Source organism: Exophiala xenobiotica, assembly GCF_000835505.1.
Source record: "Exophiala xenobiotica strain CBS 118157 unplaced genomic scaffold supercont1.1, whole genome shotgun sequence".
In the NCBI taxonomy this organism is placed as follows: domain Eukaryota; kingdom Fungi; phylum Ascomycota; class Eurotiomycetes; order Chaetothyriales; family Herpotrichiellaceae; genus Exophiala; species Exophiala xenobiotica.
In genome coordinates, this window is record NW_013562494.1 from 4,508,720 (window position 1) to 4,535,657 (window position 26,938).

The window sequence follows — 26,938 nt, forward strand, 5'->3', positions numbered from 1 at the left end:
GAGTTCCATATCAGAATCCCTTCCGTAGTGTGGTCTTGAATACCACCTCTTGCCGACGGCACCACTGTCCAATGCACCCTTGCGCAATCAAGTCGAAAGTCCCACGCATCGCACCAACCGTCATCCATCATCTGACACCCTTTTCTTTTCTTTATCTCTTCACGCTTGTCGCCTTGGACGCTTTAGTTGCATTTCGTAAGATCCGAATCACAATTGTGTTTCCCACCGTCACTTCTCGACCACCAGGCACAGGAACACAAGTCCCATTGTTGGCCGGAATAGCAGACGGCGCCAATGATCTCACCTCTGATCGTCTCCTACCCCGAGCCGCATCACCCATTGTTCCTGCAGTTGTCCGTTTCCCTAGTGAGCCCTCAAGCCCTGCAACACTCATCCAGATCTGCCCCGCTTACGGAGTACATGAGGACCGACTAGGCAGGGATTTTGTTTCTTCAACTCAGCCCTGGCGCAGAAGTTACCGTGGTGAGCCTGACACCGGTCCCAGGCATCACCCAAGCCACACCTTCTAGCGTCCTTCTAGAAGACTTTTAGGAATGCGAACCACGCAAATTCTGCCTTCCCACACATACCAAATCTATGCTCGTTGGTGTTGTGGCCTTGTGGCCTCTCAATCGCAAAAGGCATCCATGGGCTGTGTTTGGTTGCCATTCCCCCCTCCAAGGCACCATTGACCCAATGGGACTTGCAATCTCCTATTGAGTCAGAGTTGTTGAGCTGCGCATGTGCCGTCGTTGCGGTTTTTGGTCGGAGTAGGCTCTTCAACCTTCTTCCGCCGTCCCCAGTCATTGCTTTCATAGCCTCATCTCCTTCGATCCAAACCTGTTGCAAGGCGCAGCGAAACTTTGCACATTTCCCAACGCTATATCTCGTGTCCCAACCGTGTCAATTGCAAGTGTCGCTTCGTTTCTGTTCACTGACTCACCGTGCCATCTTGGCCTAGGCCTCAACTAGATTCATGAGACTCGCCACATATCGAGTCCTCCGTCATCCCGTTAGCCTTCACTCGCCTCATGTCGTCCAATAATTGGCCTCATTGAGTCCTGCCTGCGGCAAACTGCTTGATGGCTTCGTCACCCTAGCATTCCAAGTCGCGCTGGTTCATGCTATTGACCCTCGCTGCCATCCTCGCAGCCTGTGGATTGGCCTCTCGTCATAGCCCAATGGTCATTTTCCCTCACCATGCTGGCTGTGAGTCGTCCAGAATCCTCAAGCTTTCCTCAGCGTGGTATGTCTTTACCCAGCCATGTGGCAGTCTGTCTCTTCCCGCTCCGCTGTCCAAGCCTCGTTATACCTTTTACTTCTACCCATCAATTCCACTTTTCGCACTTCTGTTCAGCATGATTCATACCCGCTCCACTGCGACGAATCTTCGTAAATTGTCTCATCCTCGTGACTGTGGCCTACTGCCATGCTGAGGTTTCAGGCATCGGGACTTTTGTTGCCTGGAGCCATGATGTCGGCTCTTACCCGTTTCATTGCCACGCTGCCTGGCCTGCGGATGCTGTCGTGCCTTTCGCCTGTTGCTTTATGTCTTGCCAACCCGTGATTTGTTCTTGAGCCTTCCGACTCCTTTGCCTGAGGGCACTGTTCTCGTCCTGTGCTTGGTCGTTGCACTGCCGCCACCATTCCTGCCTATTATTCGCTTCATTTCGAAATTCCTCCGTGGGCAAAGGTGCATTGAGCCACTTCTTTGATTGACCCCACCAGCTTCGAGAAATATAAAAAGGCAGTTTTCTAGATCGTTAGTAGACTCTTCATCTTCACGACATCACTTACACTCTCAGATACAGTACCACAAATACTCAGAGCCCTCTCACTCAAGAGCAGACTCACATCTCACACACAATCACAAGCAAATACGCCGCAACCAACTCTACCGACGGCATCCATCAAGTCAAGAAGAACAATGTCACAGAAGCCAGTGCGAGGAAGTGGAGGTAGTGGTTCCATCAAGCGTAAGTCCTTACACTCCCTGTCTAGATATGCACAATGCTGACTGATGAACCTAGCTTGGGGAGGAAAGTAGATGAACTGGGTGAACATCATCTTTTTTTGTAAAGGACAGGAGCAACTGTATGTGACTCGAACGGTTAATATGCACGTTGCTGACATGACCACAGTTCAGGAAATCTTCACAATGGCGTGGAACGAGCATTGAGACACAATGATCAATGTCATGGCCAACATGGTTGAGCATCTGGCGCGGATGGGAGTTGAGGTATTGGCAGCGACTGCATCTTGGCTTCCAATAGATTGTACAACAAGGTTTGGATAGACTGGGAAGAGCGATCTACCTGTTTGTGTTGGCACAGATTGGCCATTTTCTGGTATGAAGACGAGGATGAAACGTATTGAAGAATTTCTATCATTTTAGAGCTCAACGTTTTACTAGTTGTCTCGCCATGGTGACGTCATTGTGCTTGAGTCCACAACTGCGAATCGAGAGTTGGATGCCGAGTGTCGTTGTACAGTTAATCACAATCAATCACATACCTCAATCGATGCCCAAGGCTTCAAAAGCTCGTGGGGCTGAGGCGCTGTCTCGTACATCCAGTCCATCGACCCCATTCCGTTCAAATCCACCAGGAAATCTCCTGTAAATCTCCAGTGGGATATTGGGCGATTGGTCACAACTCTCGAAACTTCAGTGATTACCGACTCTTCGAGGCATAATGCTGTTAACAGCTATCTCCATGGTCGACTGTTTGGCCACGAAACTTCCATACATGAGACCTGTGCTAGGCGGAACTATCGTGCTCCAGATTCTGGAGGAGCCGCCAGCAAAGCCGAGGGACGTTTGTATGTCGGAACGTCTCAAACTCCAATGCACCTACCTCCAGACTACCGGGTCTCTTGTCGACTACAGCTCGGTCAGAGGGGGAGCAAGCACTGGAAGTGACAAGCTTACCATACTCCGGGCCAACCTCTTTTCGCAACCGTCCAATCAGATCAAAATGTTTGGCGTGGCGTTCAAAGGCTGAGTCGTCTTCTGTGGAAGCTTTTGGCGACTTTGACGTATTCCTGCTCAACGTATATTTGTGGAAGGATAGCACATAGTCTGTGACAGACTCCTCCATTTCGTGTATCTTGGCTTCTGCATCTTCGGCAGTATAGTGCCGGCCAGGCTCCGTCTCGGGAGTATCGGCAAGTAGGAGCAAAGTATGCTGAGTTCTTCCCAGGAAAATCAAGAGGACGAAAGCCAGACACAGCGCAATATCGGTGCGCCCTTTGGACAAGTTCTGGCTCACTGCCATCCTGAACATCAGCTCATGGAGTCTTTCGAGTAGCACCTGTCCCGCTTCTTCCGCCATCGGCAGAATAATGCCTTTGAGAAACCGGTTGATGGTTTCTGGGGCTGTTTGGATGCCACGGGGTAAACCTGCCGGCCGACCCGACTCGAGGCTGGCTTCAAGAAAGGGCACCGCTTCGGCAAGAACTTCAAAGTTCATGAGGAGCAGGTGCTCGTACCATAGCAGGCTCAAAGCGATTTTGAGGACCACATGCTCCTCGATGCTGCTTCTATAATATCTTCCAATCCAGCATAATATATCCGTTTGGAAGTCCTCTTCCTGGGAGGGAAAGTATTTCGTGGTCCACTGGTCCCAGCTTTTCGGATCACCAAGCACTTGTTCAAAGATTGCTTTGATCTGCCGTTTCAGAGAATATACAACACGTTGAAGCTCACCATCTTGGATGAAAACGTTGATAGGTGGACTCCATACCTGGTGTCTGCGGTAAGTTTCGTGGCCCGCTGGATCTTGGATCAGCTTATATGCATATTGGATATCCGGGGCTGAGTCCAAGGCATGAAACTCCTTGACCGTGACTTGCAGAGGTGTGCCGACGTGAAGATCCAGTGGGATTTTGAAGTGAGGACGGTTCCACATTGTAAACGAAGCCTTAGAGAGATACGGGAAAAGATGCCCGGACCGCAAGGGCTTGGTCAGCTCGTCTGTTATCATCAGCTTGATCCTGAATGCTGGAGTCGCACACAACTCACTTGGGAACATGATATGTTTAAGCTTTTGCCAGTCGGCCTGGGCACGGATGCAGGCTTTTGGGAACTTTCGCCGTTCCTTCGTGGAACAATTGTGACAGGAACGCTGGAGGTCGCACTGCCAGAAGTTAGCATCTTATCGGACGCGAGCAAACATCTCTGACCTTCTCTCTCATTATCGTGCAGCGAAGACAAGCTCCCATTCTCCGGACGTCGCTAGCCTCTTTCCTCGCGGCAGGTGACAATGGCCTTGTCCTACCTCCTCGTCTCTCTCGCGAGTTTTGCGTCTGCACATCTTCTTGGATTTGTTGTCCCGAGGCCCGATGAGTTTCTTCCTCACTGAGGTATAAATCTTCGTGGCGAAACGGGTATGGAGCCCATGGCTCGTTCGAGTGTGGATATCTTTGATGGCTTGTAGGGGACGGTCCTCGGTCGGACACATATTGGGTAGGAAGCCCGATGTATTGTTGAGTTTGGGCATTTGAGAGACGGAGATCGATGCCAAGGACATCTGTATGTGTAAGTCGGGTACTGTCCATATCATCTGGTGTTTTGGAGTTACCTGTCATCTGTACATCTGGATCCGCCGTGCTGCCGGACGTGAAGCTCTGAGGCTGCCGAGAAGTTCCGTGGGCATTATGCGCATGATAATTGGGGTTGTATGTCGAAATACTCGAGCTCGTTGGGGTGGGCGGATCGGGTGAAAGATGCCTCGCTTCGGCAAGATGGCTGGTGTAGCTCGTGGTGGCAGAATGTACACAGCTACCATGAGAAAGCGTTGAGCGGTTACTGACGGGACTCAATGGATCTGTTGCCTCGCTGTACCGATGTTGTGCAGCGCGCTGCTGGTATGGCTCTTGCCGAACACTGGTGTGTGGATTCTGCGGCCCTGAGGCAAACGTTTGCTGGGTCGATGACAGACCCCTCGGTCGCGGAGCGACATTTGCAAGAGGGAAGTGTCCTTGGAGATGACCACTCTGCCGACGGCGCCGCCCCATGCTGGATGAGGCTGAGCTTTAGCTTGATCAAAAAGACCAGTTAGCTGTTGCAAGCAGGTGCACCCAGCCACCCTATCAGGCTGAAGGACGCCTGAAACAACACAAATACGATTTGAAAGATCTTTGATTGCCAGCAAGTGGAAATGGGCAGGAAGATTGGAAAACTAGGCAACGAGGCGGTCAAGGAGGGGTATATCAGGAGGTTATAAAGAGCCGCCAAACGGACAATTACATACCTATGAGTGATGCGCCTGCGACCATGCATGGACTGGCTGTGTTTGCTCTCCTTATGCCACATCGCGCCCGATTGCAATAGAAGTGAGGGGCATTGCTGAATGTCACTGGTATGATTGAGCCCTCAGCAGTATGGCATGGCATGGCGGGGTAGGCCGTGCAAGGTCAGATGGCATACTGAAGTCGTGCAAACTAAGCCGTCCTCTCCAGATTGGGCTGGGATCAAAGCTGACAATCGTCCTGTCTGCTGAAGATGGGCAGGACTCGGCGGAGCAGACCAACCGATGGCTTAGATTCAATGCAGCCGCACGAACACCAGCCAGCGATTGATATGCAAGGCCTAGCTTACCGGTCAGAATATCTACCAATCAAAAATGGCTATGCTGACATGGACAAGGGTGAGATCGCTAGCGAGCATGTTGTGTGCCGAAGCTGCCCGATGAGTTCTTCGGCAATGAGAGGCGAGCCGCAGGGTATGGTGCAGAAATCGACAACATTTCCCCCATGGAGCAACTCCTAGGTGTTCAGACCAAAAACTGGGATGTTTAGGCGTCCCTCGGGCTTGTTCGAGGCTTTGTCGATGAGAGCCAAAGATCCCGAGACATTCATGATGACTGCAGCAGGAGGAAATCGTGGGATGTAGACTGGTCAAGGCATAAGCAGGAGTCCGGGTGGACAAGACGTTCTTGGAGGATACAAGAGGAAAGGCACAGCCTTAAATAATTCTTGCGCAGCTCACGGTGGCTTCTCTCAACAACTCGCTTGCCACTACGGGGTAGTATCCAGCCGGCCAAATGGCTCATAATTGGTGCACAATGGGAGACTCAGGCAGCAAGAACCTGTAGTTTGGTTTAATCCCGGAAGCATATGTGAATTTGGCAATCATATTCTGGCGAAACCTCAGTGGACGGCCTTTATGCTATGCTGATCCTTCAAAGAAATGCAGGGTATCCTCTTTTCTCACACACCAGCCCGTTTGATCTGGGCAGAAACGCCATGAGACTCCTTTGCGAGCCCAAACCATGCCGCATACCATAATACCGTGATGTAGATTAGACCGCCACTGAAAGTTTGAGCAATCCTGCTTAGACCGTGTACTTGGCCTTTGCTCTGGTGCTACCGGCATGCGCTGCATCAGTGTGACCGCTGAATTCGAGAACGTCGTTGGCTCCGAGCTGTAAAACTTCCTTGAATCGTGCACCGATCTTCATCAGCGTGTCTCTACCACCAGCTTTTCCTGTTGTCCGAGTCCACAATCCAATTCTGTAAAAGCCCTTACGAACATTCACAACCACGCCCATGATCTCGTTGTCCCCTTCATCTTCCAGGGTTTCACCGATTGCAGCGAGTTGAGTATGTAACCAGAGCTCGTCGATGTTGATGAGTTTTTTGTCCTTGAAGGAGTATGACCATTTGCCGCCGTGCTTGTTCTGCGGATCTTCCCACTCTGGCCTGACGCCTTTCTTGAAGAGGTGGTAATCTGACTTGAGGCTGAGATCGGAGCACGCTGTGATGTTGTTCTACTAGACGTTAGATAATGTTTCTCCCAGCGACAAAATCATGTTACATACATAGACGCCCCAGAACTCTTCGACCGTGTCGAAGGTGATAACTTCTTTCAGCAGGTCGTTCCAATTGTCACCCTTTGAAGAAGGCGGCTTGGTGAACTAAAGTTGATCAGTGAGTGGACCTGTGAGGGGCCGCATATACTCACCCACAGACTCCAGGCGTTCAAGAGCGGATGCTTGACGTTGAAGTTGTTCATATCATGGAAGACAGTCTTGATTTCATCGTTGGTTGATGGCGCAGCGTTCTCGTTTGAGACGGGGCCGGGCACCGGCTGTGGCATCTCGACTTCCGCCATAGTGAAGAGATAGAGTCAAATTATATGTGTTATTCTGGTTCCAGGAGAAAAGTTGAAAGGGAGGAATAGCGCCAAAGTCGCGACAGCGTGAAGAGTTGTAGTTTTGTCGAATTGAGTGAATCAGAGGTGGCAATGAGACCAAAAAGGACGCTGTCGTTGGGAAGATGCGCCTGCACTAGGAAGTCACAATCACAAGCAAGTAAATGCCTGCTGAGGACAAGCTGAAATTATCAGGAAGGCAAGAAGAAATTCCAGCCGCTCGGCTAATGTGTCGTGTCGTGCCTTTGATTCATCCTGCGGAAAATCGAAAAGGCCGTTATAAAATCCGAAAATGGTTTAGCTTCATGTGGTAATTCATGATCCTGCGGTTCTTCTCGGCAAACAAGTACCTGATCACTTTCTCAGCTCTTAACACCTCTCATCCGTGATGCTAGACGTCTGTGCTAATTTTGCAGACTCTCTCCATCTAACACCCCTGTCCTTCTATGCCAATGCTACCGATCCAACTACGGGCCCTCCTTGGGAACTCAATGGGCAGTCACTCCCGCGGATTTCTATTATCTCCCACATGCGCTGGTTTCATTTGGAGCTGTTCAACCAACTCAAGAAACAATTCCACCCCAGACTAACAATGTTGACGACAAGAACACGCTGATCCAGAGGCACAAACTTGAAGTTTACTGCCTGCACAGCGGGCCATAAAGCCCAGTTGGCTTTGAGCCCAGGCCAGTAACTCTTTTCGAGCTTCTTCTTGGGATCGGTCCCTTCGAGATAGGACATGCTTGACAGGAACAATGCAAGATTACATGTGGAGAAGATGGTCTGATCTGCAACCACTCGAGCAGCGATGGTTGCGTTATGCGACTGCAGGTTGATTCGTTTCTGCAAGAATTGATACCACTTAGTGGCGGCTGGTCCAAAAATAACTGAAAAAGTCAGCTTGAAGATGGGACAGGGACCTAGCAAACTGACGGCCTCCATATAGGACCATTCGGCCTGTTCGTGCCGCATCATGGTTGCGAAATCCTTTCCGTTCCACAGCCTGTTGTGCCAAAGTATCACCAGCGCCAAATAAAATCTTCCTGGATCAGCTGGGGCAAGAACATGTGTTGCAAGGACGTACAGCAGTGGTTATAGCTTGTGTCAGGAGAGGCCTTCTGGCCACCTTAGCTTGATACCTGACAACACAAGGTAAGCATCCGCGACGCGAGATAGTGTTCAATTCACCGCATACCAGCTCAACATAGTGCCGCCCTCCGCTTTTTTTGCCTAACAGTGTCCCTATACCCCTTCAAGGCGACATGCTAGATCTAAATCCAAATAGTCTTTTTGTATGTGCCGTCCAGATTTTGATAATAGGAAATAGGGATAGCCAACATCACTATCAATAGATTCAGGGAGCACCTCGAGTCCCGTTTGGAACTGCGTCATTGGTGCCCAGCAGGGTCTCCATTACCTCCGAGTCGAGGCTCGCTAAAATATACTGCATGCGGACCGCACTCTAACACTCTTACTGATATTTCACGTGACACACAATTCTGGATTTTAGGGCTTGACTTTGCTTGGCAGGAATTTCAGCGACCGCAGTTTTGGCCTTTGTGGGAGCAGCATCAATTCAGTTCGACACCACCTTTCGAACCACACAGCGCATTCTCGGTAATCCAGACAACGCGCATACTCATACAACATGGCTGACGCTCCTCGTGGTGGACGTGGTGGATTCGGTGACCGGGGTCGTGGTGACAGAGGCCGGGGCGATCGTCGAGGACGACGAGGACCTCGCCGTGGTGGTGCCAAATCTGACGAGAAGGAATGGCAACCAGTCACCAAGCTGGGCCGTCTTGTGAAGGCTGGCAAGATCCAGAGCATGGAACAAATCTACCTGCACTCTCTTCCTATCAAGGAGTACCAAATTGTCGACTGGTTCCTGCCTAAGCTGAAGGACGAAGTCATGAAGGTGAGACGATGCCACCCCTGCGACATTCATACAATGTGCAGAATGCAGCGAAATTCAAGGATCTAACGGTGTCTGTTCCAGATCAAACCCGTCCAGAAGCAAACCCGTGCCGGTCAACGAACTCGATTCAAGGCTATTGTGATCATTGGCGACAGCGAAGGCCACGTCGGTCTCGGTATCAAGACCTCCAAGGAAGTCGCAACAGCTATCCGTGCCGCCATTATCATTGCCAAACTCTCCGTCCTCCCTATCCGAAGAGGTTACTGGGGTACCAACCTCGGTGAGCCTCACTCTCTCCCTACCAAACAGTCCGGCAAGTGTGGTTCCGTCAACGTCCGCATGATTCCTGCTCCTCGAGGAACTGGCCTTGTCGCCTCGCCCGCTGTCAAGAGATTGTTGCAACTTGCTGGTGTTCAGGATGCATACACTTCATCCGCTGGAAGCACAAAGACGTTGGAGAACACCCTCAAGGCTACTTTCGTTGCTGTGAGCAACACATACGGTTTCTTGACTCCCAACCTGTGGAAGGAGACCAAGCTCATCAGAAGTCCTTTGGAAGAGTACGGTGATGTTCTGAGAGAAGGCAAGCGCTACTAGAGGGCGAAAACAGACATGAGCAGGGGATAGTCGGTTGCATTTTCCAGCGAGCATAACTACCGCTGCAGATGGCGTATGGACGCAAGCTCACGTCTGTACTTGAGAGAAGTCTATGATTCGATATGATTCATCCATGTTTCCTGTGACATTCCTTTTTGTGCTTTGATCGTTGCGACATACTATGCTTCGCTGTGCACGGCAGGACCAGAGTCTGCAGCGTTCTCCTTAACCACCATTAGTAGTCACTCTTACAGCGTACTATCGGTCTCGAGAGCATATCCAGGTATTCCCATCGCAAAGCCATCGTAAGTCTTGACTCGTTTGATGTACGCCTTGGCATCAATGTCGCCAGAATGTCTTTGGTTGTTAGGTCCGGACTAATGCGATATGAAGAGTGCGACTCTAGTCCTCCATGGCCCTTTCCTCCATCGCCTTGATAGCATTTTCTAACTCGCGTATTCTTTGGCCAACTCTGCTCTGGATTTCTTTGCCCACTTCAGGGGCACTCTCTTTGACGGCCTTCTCAAATCCGTCTTTTAGTGTCTGCAATGCGGCTGCCGCAGCTTCTCGGTCATCAGCCGCGTATACGGTCTTTTTCTCCGTCTCTTCTGCAGCAATTTCGAACTCGTCTTTTGCGGTCGCATACAAGTCTGTCAAATTCTCCATGAGGGCGTCTGCAGTTGGTGATTGAGCCTGCCATTGTGATGATGTGTGGAAGGCAGAGGTCTGTGATACTGGCCGAAATCGTACCGTAGTAGGTGTTCTGGATAATGCTGACCGAGTAGAAACAGCTCCTGTGTGTAAAGATGGTGTTTGTCTTGTCCGTATCGACTGTAGAGAGGCGGTGGTGCGTCTGAGACACCTTGCGGCACTTCTTGAGATCATCTTCGATATGGAAACGATATCAGGACGAGGGTTAATCTTGGGGGATCGATTCACGCAGTAACGTGGTAGACTTCACAATTCGATTGGCACCGAAGCAAAATTAGCGAGGAGCGGAGATGACGTTGCTATGCAATTGATATTTTCTGCTTATCGCCGAAGCCACTCAGAGCTCCAGTTGGCCTCCAGCGATAATCTGGGGTAGGCGTGGGTATGGTACCTGGCTAGACAGATCGCAACCCTCCTCCAGCGTCTCCTGCACATTTTCCTCTACAAAGCAAGATGACATTGACCATGACGCATACTAGTACATCTGCAAAAGCTATTGTTCCTTCAAATTATAAGCCTCAACTAATGGTTTCTGTGACGTCGAAATTCGTGCTATTCAGATTTTGTGCCACGATGACGTCCGCCGCCCGTTGCAACTCGAGAACCTCCTGCTTCCTACCAATCAAAGCCCGTGGCCGTGTATTGACAGCTCGGAAAGCTCAAGCAGAGGCAAGACGTCATTTCCTTGGTCATGAAGCAACTCGGTTTTGTGCTCCTGTTCTTTGCGGTCCTTGCTTGAACTATTTGTGTACCCTATTCCTTCGCTTTCCCACCATCAATCATCCTCCTCAAACACAAGTAAGACCTTCTCTCAATCATTCGCTCTCTCCCCTATTTCTCATCCAATCCTCTTAAAGATGCTCGCAAGCACACCAAGAGCGGCGGCGCGGTCTACTCGCGCACTGAGATTCCGCCAACCTGTTCCTGTCCGACCTCGACAGCCTCGCAACGCACGTTTCCAATCCACAAACACCAGTAATGCGTCCTCTTCATCATCTTCACCCGCTTCCAGTGGTGCACTTATGGGCGGTCTTGCTGGTGGTGCTACTGCACTCCTAGTTGGATATACGTGGTACCACTTCTCTGGAGCGAAATCCGTAGTCAACAGTGTTCACCAGGCCAAATCATATGTCAACTCCGCCTTCAAGAAGACCACCGAGTCTGCGCCAGAGCCCAACCAGGCGGTCGAATGGCTGAGAGACACTGTCAAGAGCTACACGAAGATGATTCCCGGAGCATCGAAATACGTTGATTCTGCGTTCGAAGATCTCGAGAAGATCAGACAAAAGCACGGAGAAGAGGTGGATCAGATCATTAAAGACACCTACAATGAACTCAAGGGAGTGACGAACAAGGGCTTCAGTGTTGAAGCAGTATCCCAGGCTTGGGATGTCATCCAGAAATGCTTCTCTCGAATCTCTAGCCTCGCTGTTGACGCCTCACAAGACATCCTGAACAATCACCCTCAGTTGAAAGAGAAACTGGGCGGCAATTTCGAGCAGCTGCAGAAGATGGGCGAACAATATGGACCAGAGGCGAAGGAGAAGGTAGAAGAGACATACAACCAAGTCCGTGACATTTTGAAAGGCGGAATTGGCCTTGGCACGGTCAGCCAACTCCAGCAACTTTTGCAAGAGAAGGTGCAAGATCTCAAGAAGTACGGTGACCAAGCGTGGCAGAAAGGCATCGAGCAGGCCAAGCCGATTTTGGAGAAGCAGCCTCAGTTGAAAGAGCTCATTGAGAACAACAAGTCCAAGCTGTTGCAAGGCGATCTCGGCCAACTCTGGCAGAAATTGCAGGAGGCGGCTAAGAGTGGGAACACAGACGACGTCCAGAACTTCGTGAAGGAGCAGGTCAACAATCTGTCTCAAAAGGCTGGCGGTGGCGGCATTGAGCAGTACCTCCAGATGATTCCTGGCGGTTCTGAGATCGCATCAAAACTGCAGCAGTTGCAAGAGTTGAGCCAAAAGCACGGACAAGAGGCTGAGAAGCTAGCCAAGAGTGCGATGGAGGATATCAAGAAGGTGCTGTCCCAGAAGGTGGAAGAGGGTAAGAAGCTCAAGGAAAAGGCCGAGGCGGATGCGAAGAAATGATAGTCTGCGATCTCCTCCTGGCCAAGCCGGTTACATAAAGGGGGCCGACTTAATGGACAAGCATCGTGGTTTGTCTTCAAGCCTTTCGATCCAGCCACTTGAGTATCAGGGACTCGTGGCGTTGCTTCGCTGTTTTACAACGAGCACAGCTGTATCATAGTCGGGCATAGTTCAGCAGCTACTGAACTACCAAAAAAGTCATCAAATGTTGCATGATCACTTGACGTCACAGTACGGAATTTCTGCGCGGCGAGCGCGGGTACTTTTACATTGACCACTCGTCTAAATGGTTATATCGGTAATCAGTAACAACGGTTCTCAGCAGCAATTCCACTCCGAATGAACATTCTAGACGCGCAGTAAATGAGCCGTCTCGAATCCATAGCAAGACAGTTGATATCTATAAGACCTACCACGAGTACGACCCGCGATATGAGCACATCACAGGCCGCGCCAGGTCGACCCAGGCCGAGTACGGTAGCCGAGCATCTCGCCGGCACTGCAGAATCATGGCATGGCAAGATCACGCCAGACGGGCCTTTCCCACCTCAGTCAGAGAGGTACCATATGTACATTGGTCTCTTTTGCCCCTTTGCGCATAGGGCCAATCTGGTCCGGCACTTGAAAGGGCTGACAGATATCATCGACATCTCGGTGGTCAAGCCGTATCCAAAGGGCGACGAGCACGGCTGGCCGGGCTGGCGTTTTCCCTCGAGCGACGACGATTATCCTGCAGCCACAGTCGACAAGCTCTTCGGCACCAAGTTCCTACATGAGGTCTACTTCAAAGCCGACCCGCAGTATAAAGGACGGTACAGCGTACCAGTGCTGTGGGACCGCGAGAGTGGGACGATCGTGAACAATGAGAGTGCAGAATTGCTTCGGGACCTGCAGACGAGTTTCAACACGATCTTACCACCCGAGTATGCGAAGGTCACGCTGTACCCAGAACATTTGCGCGCGAAGATCGACGAGGTGAGTGGCTGGATGCAGGAGCATCTCAACACGGGCGTATACAAAGCTGGATTCGCACCGTCGCAGGAAGTGTACGATAAGAATGTCGTGCCGGTGTTCGCGGCGCTGAACAAGCTGGAGAAAATGGTCAAGGAGAACGGCGGGCCATATCTCCTGGGTCAAGAGCTTACCGAGGTCGACATCAGAGCGTATGCGACATTGATACGCTTTGATACCGTGTATGTGCAGCATTTCAAGTGCAACTTAGGCACGATCAGGCATGATTATCCCCAGTTGCATAATTACCTGAAGAACCTGTACTGGAATGTCAAGGGTTTCAAGGAGACGACGGATTTCAAGCACATCAAGGAAAACTACACGAAGAGTCATGCCGACATCAATCCAAAGGCAATCACCCCTATGGGACCATATCCGCACATTGAACAGGGCTACGAGCCTGATCTGAGTCGGGTCAGGGTGGGCCGTGTGTCAATGCCTGAGGTGGTAGCATGGGAGAACAGGTTGCTTGCATAAAATAAGAGCTTCCAGACCGACTCACAAGAGCCACTAACGGTTCGTCCCTTGTTTGGCGATCGCGCAAGAAGCAGGAGATGAGCGGTGAGAACGGATTAGGTGGGCTCGAGAGTAGTCATGATCTTGGGTTGTCTATCCCGCCCGCGATAAGTCGCGAGGAGAAGGTTCAAGATGATTGCCAGGGTTGCCGCTCGCTTGCAAAAAAAAAAAGAGTGCAGTGATCTGAACGGAGTCGCGCGTTTTGTGCTGAAACGGCGATGCTTCGATAAAGTCCTTGTTCGACATCAAGTGTGCTAGGACGTAAGTAGATGAATAATTCGAGGCTATCCACTCCAAGTGGTCAATCGACCTTGAAGTGTTATCAAAACGAGGTGTGAAGAACCAATCAACGAACCAGAAATGAATGGCAAGGGAGGTGGCCGGGGGGTGCCTCGCGCAATTTAGCCACATCACCCTCTAGGCGCCTCTAGGTAAAAGCACCGGAACCAATTGGACACTTGGCGAGTGCCTGAGATACCTTACCTAAGTAGAGATCTTTCCGTCAATTTCTCCTGGGCGGACGGCAAAACCAAAGTGCTATTTGCCTGGTGGCCATCCTTCTCGCTCCTTCTGATGGCAGAGAATCCTCAGCCGATATCGTCTGTTCTTGTGTTTATTGTTATTCTGTCAGAGAAGCACATGTTCATCTCCCATAGGCCTTTTTTCAGCCACCCGTAGCTGTCAAGTCTCGTGGAATTCCCATTCTGCCGGCCTCAAACATCGTCCAAGCTCGAGATGTGACTGGAGACCTTGCTGTTACCTCGACCTCGTACCAGTCCTCCCCAAGTTTAGTCGGCGGCAAGAGACGCCTCCTATTCCATCCAACCCCACAGGACTCTGATGAGCCCATGCCAATGTGGCTCTCCGTTGCGGTGACTTAAACCGCATCGGGATAAACGTAGTGGAGGTAGACGCGACTACACCTGGTTTGGAGACCTCGTCCACTCTCGTCCTTTAACTTCTCACTTCAATTTTGTGTGCTGCTTGCGATCGAACCCCATATTGCAACCTGGTTTAGACAATCTTCCTTTCAGAAACGACGGCTGGACCGCTTTCGAGGATAGGAGAGGCAAGATGCTCAGCTGTTTGATTGCCAACATTCCTCGAATTCTTCAAGAATGCTCTCACGAACCAGACACCTGTCAATGTCAGCGGGCATGTGCATGCGTGTCTTATCACTCGAGCCAATCTAACTGGTTCCGAGTGGTCCATGTCTCCTGGCGAATATCGAAGCTAATGAGCTTGACAAGCCTCTGATCGACGGTAGTCCCCATCATCACAATCAATCATCCTGGTCATGTTTAGTCTCGAACTTTCTCAAAGCCTCATCTCCTACCCCGGCCACCACTGACCTAGTTCGAAAAGCCTTGTTGGTACGGTGCAAAATTATGTCCGGCGTCTACCAGACATTGGTCCGTTACTAGCTACGGAGTAATGTCCTCGTCATTTCGTTTGTTTGAACAGCAGAAGCGACCTCGAACATAGCCTCTATCTCGCTTGCTTACCACCTTGGATTCAGGCCTTGTGACCACTTTCTTTAACGGAGCAATGTCCAGCTTATACATCGATGACCCAACGTGTTCTCTCTGTCAGCCACCAACTTTGATGTTTGCGCGAGTTTGAAGAAAGCCAGTTCCCGTGCTTGATGTTGTATTGACAAAATTTGGGACCGGGAAGGAAGGGATATTGGATCAAGTCGAGCCGGCGGAAGGAAGCATGGAAATACCTGCCAGAAATGCGACCGCTTCACCATCTGTCAAATGCTCGAGTTGCGGTCAAGATGTTGACTTGTCGGTCATGACCGACCACAAATGCGCCACAAGTACACCAGGCACACCAGGTAATTATGCTCGCCCTGTGCGAAGAAGTTCAGAAGCACTGACCGTATAGCGATGTCCATGCCACCGCCATCCCTCCCTCGGACAGAGTCGTCGCAGAGCTTAGGCGAACCACGTCCACAACGGCCACTGCTACCTAAAATTGACGCTGCAGCTGCCTGTCAGTCGATGTCCTGCTCCTACCTGCCCCATAACATTCGAGTTGACAAAAATACAGTTCGACCACCGGTCTTTCACGGTGAACTTACTCCGGCCAGCAGCGGACACAGCTCGATGGTCTCCCCATTGAGTGCCACTTCTGGCCCAAGGTCTCCATGGCCTGCGGTGCGAAAAGGTTCATTGCCTGTTTCACGTCGACCGCCCTCTCCAGAACTCACAAACCTTGACTGCGCCTTCCCACCATTTCCTTTGCCCTCGAGGGCTCCTACAACGAAACGGAGAGACAAGTCTTCCACACAAAGAAGCGACACGCAACGATCCAGGTCGAGAGATGCCTCCAGATCGTCCCGCCAGAACAGCAGACCAGTTCCTTTGTCAAGAGCAGAATCTTCAAATAATTTGTCTCTGGGTGCGCAGGAAACGCAGCTCCCGGACAAGCGATGGCCTTCAACGCCGTCGAGCAGAAAGAACTCGTCGAGCACCAGGAGTAACAGTCGTCAGCAGAGCCTTGACAAATTGCCGGAGCTTCATGTCACATCATCGGAGGAGCAGCGACCTTCGACATCACCATCACCATCACACCCGAATGAGCCATCTCAACCACCAAACCGGCCTGCTCAACTCTTGAGATCAAATACCGAGCCACCTGCGCGGCCTGACGCTGTAGACCCGGGTCTCAGCGCATTTGACTTTGGCACCATTGAGAACAACATGACCAAACATCCAGATACCAATAATGACTTAATGTTTAATTCTTCTCGAATCGCGGAAAAGCCCAGGACTGAGACCCTGCCATCTTACAAATCAAAAGCACCCCCTCCTATAGCTGGACCTCCGCCGCCGCCTGCTGTTCTTAGCAAGATGAGGTCGCCTACGACTCCCCAACCTTCACCACCTGGTGTTTTCTCGGCCACATTCGGAAGGCTCTTCGGTCGACGCCGATCCCAGTCTACCAGTTCTAGACGCGAAGTCGTGCGACAAGCTCTGAGTGATGAGCCAGACATTTACGAGGAAGGCAGTGAAGGGCGAAGTGTCCTCAGCCTGGATAGCGACAAATCCTTCCTGCTCGACCCGTCTCCGATCTTGCCAACAACGCCGTTAACGCCGCCTGCGCCCCTGCCGGTCCATGAGGAAGCACTAAAAGCACTCGAAGGAGAGACATCTGCTCCCTCCACTACGCCAGTTGTGGTAATCGAACCCACGCCGGAAGACGAAGAACGGGAAACTGCTCCTGTCACACCGTCCGAGCCTGTGAGGCATCCCAGAATTTCAACTATCGTGGAAGAACTTCCCGAAATCGAAACCTTGCCGACCAGCAAGGCCACTCCTCGAGACTCTATTGACTCTGCCTCATCCTACGGCTCGATTGGATTTTCCGAACACACTTCCAGTTCGAGGTCCAGTTCTCCTCAGACCGACCCTTTACACATCAAACCCATTGGAGCCTCGATTTCGGGCCTGCTTATTCCAGATAGCGTCGATGTCCCGGCACCGTTACGACCTCGTATACCCGAAATATCTTCCGAATTGCCCGCAGAACCACTTTTCCAGCAGGGCCACAGCCCTCCCACTTCAGAGAAAGGATCTCTAGATCAACAGCCAAATAACTCTGTCATGCCAACATCCCACGGTCCTGGGTCAAACCCCACGCTAGCTGAAGCGCCTGCAGAAACGACAGCAGTTGTGCAGTCAGAGGTCCGCATAAATCGCAAGGTCAAACCGGTAGCCCCAAACAAGGGTATCTGTCGTGGCTGCTCGAAAGTCATCTTGGTGTCACAGAAGTCGGTATCGAGCGCTGACGGTTTGCTCACGGGCCGGTATCACAAAGAGTGTTTTGTTTGTCACACATGCAAGACGGCATTTCCTACAGCCGAATTCTATGTCCACAGTGATCACCCATATTGTGCGCATCATTATCACGAGCTGGAAAATTCGTTGTGTGCTACGTGTGGCAAAGGCATCGAAGGTCTGTACATGGAGACGGCCAATGTGGCGGGTCGAGGCAAGGAAAAGCACCACCCAGAGTGCTTGAAGTGCACGACTTGTCATGTCCGACTCGATCACGATTACTTTGAATTGTCTGGCAAAGTGTATTGTGAACGGGATGCGTTCCGACTTGCGAGTTTGCCCAAGTCTCGAGATAACGCTCCTAGTCGCCCGAGCCCGCTGATTCGGGAATACATCAGCAGTGGGCAAGATCCTGGAATGGTGAAGGGAAGAAACTTCCCGGAACGGAGGGTGACCAGATTGATGAATATGACCTGATTTCACGGCAGCGAGGAGTTTCACGAATTAGTGGGCGTCTGTGAGCTATCAGAGGGATGTATATCGTGGGACAAGACATTCATGATCTAGTCGGTAAGGTGCAAGAATGGTTTGTGGTTTGCACGACATCAATCTCGATTGAGATGCACTTGATTGTCCGGGTCCTTGCTGCATCGCAATTGTGGTCTCTGTGGGTGCCCCGGTGGGTTGGCGAATTGTTCGCGGGATCGACAACGCCTCGTCAGTCAGGGAGTGGATATACTATATGATAATGTATGTACCGCATTGATGTGCCCCGCAAAAAGCACGCTCTCATATTCTTGTCTCATTGGGTTCTTGGGCCCGTATCCCGTCCTGAACTGGACCGGTGCTTGATACATCAAGGGCCTTGCCGTTTCACATGAAATCGGAGCTAACAAACATGTCATGCGCCAATGCATGCTTTATGTCTACTAATAGGGGACGCGGTATGATTTGGTTCTGGACAGCTACGTGGCTAAGACTATCATGGAGGACGAGAGCTAACCTGTCCGAGAGACCTGCCCGCCGTAATGTTAAGAGACAGACAACGGCATATGCCTCGTGGCACACTGGAAATGCATAGAAGATTTGAAAGACGCACACTCTGAGGGCGTCGCGTGATCGCACTGGGTGAGAAGCAAACGTGGCACAGAGACAAAAGGCGAAGGAAAGATGGGAGATTGGGCGACCACGACTTGGATTCAGCCGGATATCAAGACTGAAATCAGTCGGAGGCTCGCGGATGAATTGTGGTCAAAGGAGTGATTGGGTGGAAGTCCATTAGCATGAGAGCATCGACGAGGAAGATACGGACTCGGACTATGATTCATGCAGGCCAATGCAGTCCAGATGCAGCCGAAATGACTGCAGATAGCATCTTGATTTCGACCTTGAAAGCATCTTGGTTAGGGCGATGGTGATGGTCGAAGGTCGAGAATGTTAAGCGTTAGGCGTCAGGCTAAGTTATCAGGAGTCAGGCATCAGGCAGACGAGCCAACACACCACACAAGCAGGCTACTAGGAGTGCTAGGCGATTAGGCGGAACAAGATGCCCCTCGTGCCCCTCGCCTCTTATCGATTAGTAGATGATGGTAGTTTGTGGGTTTTGTTCATTCTCGTAGCTCGTATCTCTTTTTCTAGCCCACCACTGATCATTCGAACCAGAGATTAGAAATGGAGTCTAGAGTCTTGTTGTTTTCTGGCGGTGAGCATTATTATTGAGGACGAATGTCATTCAGTGATGTGAGTTTTCTCATTAGTCACGGCTACGGCCTCAGCCGGAGGGCAAGAATTGCATGCCCAGTGCCAATGCCCGCTACCGAGGACCGTGTGTACGTACCGCTCTCTTTCTTACAAAACCGTCTGATCTTTCCTTCCGGCTCTTCCTTTTCACTCTTTCTCTCCCTTCAACAACTCCCGGTTCTTGCACAGGAAAACACATCTCAAGGTCACTGCCCGGCCGTGATCTCTTTCCAAAACCCATTCACACCCTGTCAGATCACTCTCGAGTGGTCTGCTCAACCGCCAAGACGTTTTCCAACTTGTTGCCTTCGTAAGTACTTTCGTCCTACCACCAACCAGACCCTTTCGGGGCCCCCTGTCGTTCCCTTGTCGTTCCCTTGTCGTTCCCTACCACACTGGTACTGGTACCTGCATGCCATCGATCCCGGATCAGGGACATTGGCTTCCGTTGGCGCCGGCGTCAATCGTGACTGCAGTCCATTTTGCACCTTCATGCGGTCGACCGTTGCTATGATTCACTTCAAACCTTTTCCATCGTCGACATCGCTGGCCTCGATCCAAATCCTCCCACCCTTTCAACTCTCTTCCAAAGTTTGCTGTCGACATGGCTTCTGACCCATCATCTACAGGTCTCACCACCCGTTCAACGGCAGCCGACGCTCTTCCCCTCCTGGAGGAGCATCGGAATCACCCAAAACACAATAAATTCGCTATAAATTAGACCACAGCTCCAGCTCAAATCTTCTATATAGCTCTTCGGCCAAATAACTCAATCGCCATGGCTCCTCACGCGGAAGTCGGCGTCGGCTCCATGAACGGGTACAGCACTCACGAGGCAACCTCATCGCCCAAGGATCTTTTCACCGTCGAGTCCCCCAGCGTTACTTACACTGACGACCAAATCAAGAGCAAGTATGTCTATCGCACCACGGCCGTCACCAAGAATCAGGACGGCAAGTACACGGCCTTGCCCAAGGAAACCGTCTACGACTTCAAGGTCGACCGTAAAGTCCCCAAGACCGGTGTGATGTTGGTCGGATGGGGTGGCAACAACGGCTCCACCGTCACTGCAGGAATCATCGCCAACCGCCGTGGTCTCGTCTGGGACACACGCGAAGGCCCTCGTGCTGCCAACTACTACGGTTCCGTCATGATGGGATCGACCATGAAATTAGGAACCGATTACAAGACTGGCGAAGAGATCAACATTCCCTTTCACAACGTCTTGCCCATGGTTCACCCCAACGACCTCGTCGTCGGTGGTTGGGACATCAGCAGCATGAACATTGCCGCAGCCATGGACCGTGCTCAGGTTCTGGAACCGACCTTGAAGGCTCAGGTGTACAAGGAGATGGCTCTCATGAAGCCCTTGCCAAGTATCTACTACCCAGACTTCATCGCCGCCAATCAGGAAGATCGTGCGGACAATGTTATACCGGGCCAGAAGGCATGCATGGCTCATGTTGAGCAGATCAGAAAGGACATGAGGTAGGCCACTGTCGCTTCCCTGACATTTCCGCTGTGCAACAACGCCATGCCGAGTAACCGCTAACACTTTTCCTCCAGCGATTTCAAGACCCAGAACAATCTCGATAAGGTCATCGTTCTCTGGACCGCCAACACCGAACGGTATGCGGATATCATCCCCGGCGTCAACGATACTGCCGAGAACCTATTGAAAGCCATCGAGCAAGGCCATGAAGAGGTCTCACCATCCACCGTCTTCGCCGTGGCTTGCATTCTCGACAAGGTTCCCTTCATCAACGGCTCTCCCCAGAACACCTTTGTGCCTGGCGCTGTCCAGCTTGCTGAGCAGCACGGTGCGTTCATTGGAGGCGATGACTTCAAGTCCGGCCAAACCAAGATGAAGTCCGCACTGGTCGACTTTCTGATCAACGCTGGCATCAAACTCACCTCGATCGCAAGCTACAACCATCTCGGCAACAACGACGGCAAGAACCTGTCTTCGCAGAAGCAGTTCCGCTCGAAAGAGATCTCCAAGAGCAACGTCGTGGACGACATGGTCGCCGCTAACTCCGTCTTGTACAAGAAGGACGAGCACCCGGACCACTGCGTCGTGATCAAGTACATGCCTGCCGTGGGCGACAACAAGCGTGCCCTGGACGAGTATTACGCCGAGATTTTCCTCGGTGGCCACCAGACCATTAGCATCTTCAATGTCTGCGAGGACTCCTTACTCGCGTCGCCATTGATCATTGATCTGGTGATTGTCGCCGAGATGATGACGCGTATCTCGTGGAAGACCGAGACCGTGGACGAGTACAAGGGTTTCCACAGCGTGTTGAGCATTTTGAGCTATATGCTCAAGGTAAGACCAAACCTCCCCAGTTCGGGAAGTACAAGACAATGCTAAAACATGATTCTTTCGTAGGCACCACTCACGCCTCCCGGCACCCCTGTCGTCAATGCCCTCGCCAAGCAGCGCAGTGCTTTGACCAACATCTTCCGTGCCTGCGTCGGTCTGCAGCCCGAGTCCGATATGACTCTGGAGCACAAGCTGTTCTAGTGGTCCGGTGCCCGTTGTTTTGTCAAGACGGCAAGAGAGAGAGAGTCAAAACTTTCGGCAGTCATTGGTGATCCTTTTTCGGGATTGACTTTTCGAGATTTCGATTGTGAAAATGGGGGTGGCTAGACTGCTTGCTGCTTTGATCTTCTTTTCTTGCATTGCGACCGGCGAACATCCAGACACCTTGCCTCCTAGATTGCACAGATATTGTTCTTTTGATTTTTTGTGGTTTGATGACAAACTCTAGTCACTCCTTTTGCAGAGATAGTTAGGAAGTACATTTAGGCCTCAGTAACAAGAGATATATGGGCTTCTATCATTGTTCAATTGTTCACTGGTCGCCCTCAGTCACGTATCGCGTACTAAAAGGAGCACGTCCATCTCCTCGCCGTCGAAGTCTCGCTTCGGGGTGTGTAAAAGTCCACGCAACCAAGGACGAAAGTGAAGGAGCCTAACGCAGAGTTGTATGAGGGAAGACGTCAAGCTTGCACGAGTGAATGACTTCTAAGTCCTGTTCTTCGATTCAGCATTTACAAACGCATAGGGCCAGGTCTGAAATCCACAACTGATAGACACCATGATGCTGGCGATCATGTGCTCATGCTGATGAGACGTTACTAGGGACAAAGTCTGTGCAGAGGGTGGACAAGGGTGACTTCGCTTCACACACTGCGAAATACTGCAAAGCACACGTTGCCCAAGCATGAAGAGCTCGCCTGGAGTACGCGTACCGGTACGTCCAAGACAATATTGTCGGAGATGCTGTAGGGATAAAGCAGACAACTGACGAAATTCCAAATCAGCCGAGACTGACCAAACAAGAGCTCCACAACCGACCGCCCTGGATCACGACTCATCTAACTTTTGTAATTAAGCAACTCTTCCACTCTACCACCGCTCTGACCGTCACAATACTTAATGGTCTGGCAGCTCATGCGCAGGCACCGGCCTCGTTCCGTCGGTCCCGAGCTCGGAGTAGTGGTAAAGTTGCCGGTCCGGAGGTTGTTGCAAATGTTGTTGCTGATGATACGCGTAAGGCTTGGTCTCGACATCCGCGGAATTACTTGGCTCCACCTTCGATCCGCCATTCCGCTTATTGCCAAAGCTGCGTGCGAAAAACCAGCCAAGACCGAGGAGGAGGGCAGCGCCGGCGATGGCACCAACGGCGAGCCGGCTTTCGAGCCAGTGGACAGGCCGCCAGATGAGGAGACGGCAGGAATTTGGGAGGTCGTGGGCGTAGCTGTGCAGGTGGCTGTTACCGAGGTGGATGTTTGCGTCAAGGAAGGTTCAGTGCTTGAGGTAGAGGCAGCGGACGTCATGCTCGAGGTGCTGCTGCTGGAGCTGCCGGACGTCGTAGCAGCGGACTCGGTCAGGTTTTGGAGAAAAAATCCCGGGCTAGAGACCTGCTCTGAGATGTCGGAGTAGTCGACGTCCTGCGGCAGCCAGCGGAAAACCCATTGATCAGTGCCCAGAAAGATCCTCTGCCGGGACGTCCACCCTCCAAGAAATGGAATCGATTGAGCCTAGGTTTTGTCGGGCTGAGGTAGAAAGGCTCGTCAACTTCCGCAGCCGACCAGACGGTCAACAACATACCGGCAATGCGATGGGAATACACATGTAAATTGTAGTCAGTGATCCATAGATCGACGCTGCTGACGTCCACGTCGGGTACGTACGAGGGGAAGGAGTCTACAAGGCTCGACTCCCAAGTAACCGTATAGAGCTCTCCGATCGTGAGGGTGGCCGTGAAGTCAGGGGCAGCCGGTGCAACCCAGTCATCTTGGACTGTTTGTGCCCATGTCAACGCCGCAAAGAATAAGAAGACGGTTTGAAGCTCAACATGAAGCAATTTCATGGCGAGTCAGCCAGATACATACGAACATTTGGAGGAGACGCAACACAAAGGTCCATGGCGCGAGGCGGTAGATAAAGCTCCATTCTCCGATTCAAGACGAGCAGAGTACTGTGCTACCTACTGCAGGTTGGGGCGTCGAAGTGCATTGGGCTGACCAGGCTCCCTTGATTAGCGCCGTGGTTCAGCAATCAGTCAGGCGAAACTCGAATATGGCGGTCCCAGGGGGTTAGGCTCGATCACACTTCTGGCCTTCTCGCTGTCCGACTCACCAAGCGAAGCCCCATCTCTCGTTGGAGCTGCTCCAATGTCTTGGTGATATGGGTGATTCACAGATGAGAACTGCGAAGATGACCGAAAGCAGAGCGGGATGCTAGACCAGTCTCACCGTGAATATTCCTGCGAGTATGTTACTATGGCAGCAACTTGAATCTCAGGCTGTTTTCGGAATCGTATTGGTCACGTGCGGGGACCAGCTACAAATTGGTGGCGCGGTTCAACAATTGAACGACCCTCCCTTTCGTTCTATTCTTATTTGTCTCTGTATCACCTTGTCAGGCATATCGCTTGACCCTGCAGATTCCAAGCACTGGCGTTGCAGCAAACCAGGTTGGCCCTCAGCTTTCAACACTGCGGTATTTCCACATCCTTGCCCTTCGTCCCTCTGGACAGGTTCTCCCTTGCTTCACTTTATGATTTTGGTCTGCTTTGGTTTTACGTATATGCCTCTGTCCTGTTACTGCAGAACAAGTCCTCTCATGATCGTCGGAAAATGGTCGTCCTACCAACACGGCGAGTGTTGATCGTCGTCGCCCTTACAGCCACGACATTGATCCTTCTATATCAGCTACATGATAGCGCTATACCCCTCTGGCGAAACACCGTTCCTCCAGGTGCAAGCAACCGCAGATGACATCTGCTCTTCAGAAGCCAGAAATAGACGTGACCAATTCGTTCTGGAAGAGCCGCCCAACGCATTATCCCCTCGATAACCTCACCCCTGTGCCCACCAGCAAGCCCAAGCAGCTGCCGCCGATACAGCATTCGTTCTCGTCCGAATCTACTCAGGATGCGCATTGCGCCTGAGCCGACAGCAACAGGTCAAAGAGGCGTTTAAGAGATGCTGGCGCTCTTACCGAGAACGAGCGTGGTTGCGCGACGAGCTAGCACCCGTATCGGGCGGGGGCAGTGATACTTTTGGTGGCTGGGCTGCTTCTCTGGTAGATGCGCTTGATACACTCTGGATTATGGATTTGAAAGACGACATCATGGAGGCGGTGGCGGCAGCGGTCGATATCGATTTTTCGACTTCAACCGATCCCACAATCAATATCTTTGAGACCACGATCCGCTATCTTGGTAGATTCTTGGCTGCTTACGATCTGAGCGGCGACAGGAGACTGTTGACCAAGGCTGTTGAAGTCGGTGAGATGCTGCTCGTTGCTTTCGATACGCCCAACCACATGCCCATCACGAGATGGGACTGGAAGAAGGCCGCTGCTGGTGCTGAGAAGCAAGTCGCACCCGACTTCATGCTTGTTTCCGAGCTTGGTTCATTGTCTTTGGAGTTTACACGCCTCAGTCAACTGACTGATGACTCGAGATGGTACGATGCCGTTGATAGAATTACAAGACTCTTCGATCAGCAACAAGCACAGACAAAGCTCCCTGGACTCTGGCCAGTTGTTGTCAATCCCAAGGACCAAGATATGACATCGGATCGCAGCTTCACCTTGGGTGGGATGTCCGATTCACTGTATGAATACTTTGCTAAAGAATATGCTCCCCTCGGCGGCCTTGCACCCCTTTATGAAAACCTCTATGAGCAGTCGATGGCGGCTTCAATTCAGCACTTGTTGTTCCGGCCAATGACACCCTCGAATGCAGACGTCCTCTTTGGTGGAGACGCTCGAGCAGATGACCATGGTGTCGTTCAAGAACCAAGGGCTCAACATCTGACATGTTTTGCTGGTGGCATGTTTGCCTTGGGCGGTCGTCTGTTTTCCAATGACGAGCACGTCGCCATCGGCCAAAGGCTTACGGATGGTTGTATCTGGGCGTACGAAAACATGCCTGTGGGCGTCATGCCTGAAATTGCTCACTTCGCGCCCTGTCCGGCGAAGGATCGGTGTGTCTGGGATACAGCAACATATGATGCTGCCATTCTTGAGCGTGCCGGATCCGCTTCGGCAAACAGCAACATCGACGAAATTGTCCTCCTCCAGAAGCGCCTTCCTCCGGGCTTCACCGACATTGATGATCGTCGCTATATCCTCCGACCTGAAGCCATTGAAAGTGTCTTTATCATGTACCGAGTCACGGGCAACAAAACCTATCCAGAGAAGGCCTGGCAAATGTTCCAGTCGATTCAGAATATCACCAGGACCGAGTTCGCCAACGCTGCCCTCTCTGAGATTACTGCTACCGGCATTGACGGCTGGCCTCCTAAGGATGACCGGATGGAGAGCTTCTGGCTGGCAGAAACGCTGAAGTATTTCTATCTGATTTTCAGCGAACCAAGCCTGATCAGTCTCGACGAATATGTGCTCAACACGGAGGCGCATCCTCTAAGACGGCCAACCTGAGATGGACTCCTCATCAAGGACTGCATTCTGAAGCTTTTCGATTCTGGCAAATGAAACTTTCAATTGGAAATCGGCAGTCACGTCTCCAGATGTCCTGTCTCCTTGAATGAATGAGGCAGTCAGTGATCTGTAAGTTGCGCCTCCGTCTGAAGTCATGATGGTCTTCGGCAGCAGGTCGACCAATGACATTTACTTATCCATCCACAAGAAGGTGTACATGTCTGAAGGCCTTGAAATGGACTCAGGAACGTCTGGCCTCTTGTGACAGATATTTACCTTGCGCTGCAACTGTTTTACTAGCAGCACGACTTAGTCCACGCCCTCGAAAACATTTCCGTCTCGCATGTCTAGATGTAGTGGCTCGTCTAAAGTTGTGTCACTGCTCTGGGAAACCAATCTGGCATGAGATGAGAGCTCGCATCCCCCACTATTACCCTCAGGCTCTGCGCA

The 26,938-nt window shown here is 51.5% G+C and overlaps 10 protein-coding genes across 14 annotated transcripts; 6 read left to right on the forward strand and 4 right to left on the reverse strand.

The window, feature by feature from the left end:
- Nucleotides 1-2,363: 2,363 nt before the first annotated feature.
- On the reverse strand, nt 2,364-5,920 carry PV05_01771. Of its 4 annotated transcripts, none has more exons than XM_013466807.1 (6): nt 5,639-5,920; nt 4,581-5,590; nt 4,183-4,529; nt 4,022-4,136; nt 2,930-3,973; nt 2,364-2,881 (listed from the first exon to the last, which is right to left on the reverse strand). In XM_013466807.1, exons 2-6 carry the CDS (start codon nt 5,014-5,016, stop codon nt 2,760-2,762), a joined length of 2,064 nt encoding a protein of 687 aa, XP_013322261.1. In that variant the 5' UTR covers nt 5,017-5,590; nt 5,639-5,920; the 3' UTR covers nt 2,364-2,759. The 4 variants fall into 4 exon arrangements, with proteins under 4 accessions (XP_013322261.1, XP_013322260.1, XP_013322259.1 ...); XM_013466806.1 differs by having other exon boundaries at nt 4,581-5,038; nt 5,253-5,920; XM_013466805.1 differs by having other exon boundaries at nt 4,581-5,920.
- A 180-nt stretch (nt 5,921-6,100) lies between these two features.
- PV05_01772 (uncharacterized protein) lies at nt 6,101-7,389 on the reverse strand. Its single transcript, XM_013466809.1, has 3 exons — nt 6,965-7,389; nt 6,822-6,917; nt 6,101-6,770 (listed from the first exon to the last, which is right to left on the reverse strand). Exons 1-3 carry the CDS (start codon nt 7,112-7,114, stop codon nt 6,336-6,338), a joined length of 681 nt encoding a protein of 226 aa, XP_013322263.1. The 5' UTR covers nt 7,115-7,389; the 3' UTR covers nt 6,101-6,335.
- An 87-nt stretch (nt 7,390-7,476) lies between these two features.
- Nucleotides 7,477-8,541, reverse strand: PV05_01773. 2 transcript variants are annotated; one of them, XM_013466811.1, is made up of 4 exons: nt 8,349-8,541; nt 8,238-8,292; nt 8,087-8,192; nt 7,477-8,040 (listed from the first exon to the last, which is right to left on the reverse strand). In XM_013466811.1, the coding sequence occupies exons 1-4, from the start codon at nt 8,357-8,359 to the stop codon at nt 7,694-7,696; spliced, it is 519 nt and encodes a 172-aa protein (XP_013322265.1). In that variant the 5' UTR covers nt 8,360-8,541; the 3' UTR covers nt 7,477-7,693. The 2 variants fall into 2 exon arrangements, with proteins under 2 accessions (XP_013322265.1, XP_013322264.1); XM_013466810.1 differs by having other exon boundaries at nt 8,087-8,292.
- A 166-nt stretch (nt 8,542-8,707) lies between these two features.
- On the forward strand, nt 8,708-9,811 carry PV05_01774 (40S ribosomal protein S2). Its single transcript, XM_013466812.1, has 2 exons — nt 8,708-9,071; nt 9,153-9,811. Exons 1-2 carry the CDS (start codon nt 8,802-8,804, stop codon nt 9,666-9,668), a joined length of 786 nt encoding a protein of 261 aa, XP_013322266.1. The 5' UTR covers nt 8,708-8,801; the 3' UTR covers nt 9,669-9,811.
- PV05_01775 (uncharacterized protein) lies at nt 9,702-10,642 on the reverse strand. The gene has a single exon (XM_013466813.1). It carries the CDS (start codon nt 10,551-10,553, stop codon nt 10,071-10,073), a length of 483 nt encoding a protein of 160 aa, XP_013322267.1. The 5' UTR covers nt 10,554-10,642; the 3' UTR covers nt 9,702-10,070.
- A 421-nt stretch (nt 10,643-11,063) lies between these two features.
- PV05_01776 (uncharacterized protein) lies at nt 11,064-12,741 on the forward strand. Its single transcript, XM_013466814.1, has one exon. The coding sequence runs from the start codon at nt 11,237-11,239 to the stop codon at nt 12,470-12,472; it is 1,236 nt and encodes a 411-aa protein (XP_013322268.1). The 5' UTR covers nt 11,064-11,236; the 3' UTR covers nt 12,473-12,741.
- Nucleotides 12,742-12,769: 28 nt separating this feature from the next.
- Nucleotides 12,770-14,308, forward strand: PV05_01777 (uncharacterized protein). The gene has a single exon (XM_013466815.1). It carries the CDS (start codon nt 12,836-12,838, stop codon nt 13,958-13,960), a length of 1,125 nt encoding a protein of 374 aa, XP_013322269.1. The 5' UTR covers nt 12,770-12,835; the 3' UTR covers nt 13,961-14,308.
- A 793-nt stretch (nt 14,309-15,101) lies between these two features.
- PV05_01778 (uncharacterized protein) lies at nt 15,102-18,584 on the forward strand. The gene is made up of 3 exons (XM_013466816.1): nt 15,102-15,839; nt 15,890-15,997; nt 16,055-18,584. The coding sequence occupies exons 1-3, from the start codon at nt 15,716-15,718 to the stop codon at nt 18,259-18,261; spliced, it is 2,439 nt and encodes an 812-aa protein (XP_013322270.1). The 5' UTR covers nt 15,102-15,715; the 3' UTR covers nt 18,262-18,584.
- Nucleotides 18,585-19,483: 899 nt separating this feature from the next.
- On the forward strand, nt 19,484-22,367 carry PV05_01779 (uncharacterized protein). The gene is made up of 4 exons (XM_013466817.1): nt 19,484-19,834; nt 20,154-21,012; nt 21,091-21,853; nt 21,917-22,367. Exons 2-4 carry the CDS (start codon nt 20,303-20,305, stop codon nt 22,049-22,051), a joined length of 1,608 nt encoding a protein of 535 aa, XP_013322271.1. The 5' UTR covers nt 19,484-19,834; nt 20,154-20,302; the 3' UTR covers nt 22,052-22,367.
- A 387-nt stretch (nt 22,368-22,754) lies between these two features.
- Nucleotides 22,755-26,488, forward strand: PV05_01780 (uncharacterized protein; the record flags this gene model as incomplete). The annotated part of the gene is made up of 4 exons (XM_013466818.1): nt 22,755-22,784; nt 22,855-23,083; nt 23,157-23,419; nt 24,917-26,488. The coding sequence occupies 4 exons, from the start codon at nt 22,755-22,757 to the stop codon at nt 26,486-26,488; spliced, it is 2,094 nt and encodes a 697-aa protein (XP_013322272.1).
- Nucleotides 26,489-26,938: the final 450 nt, after the last annotated feature.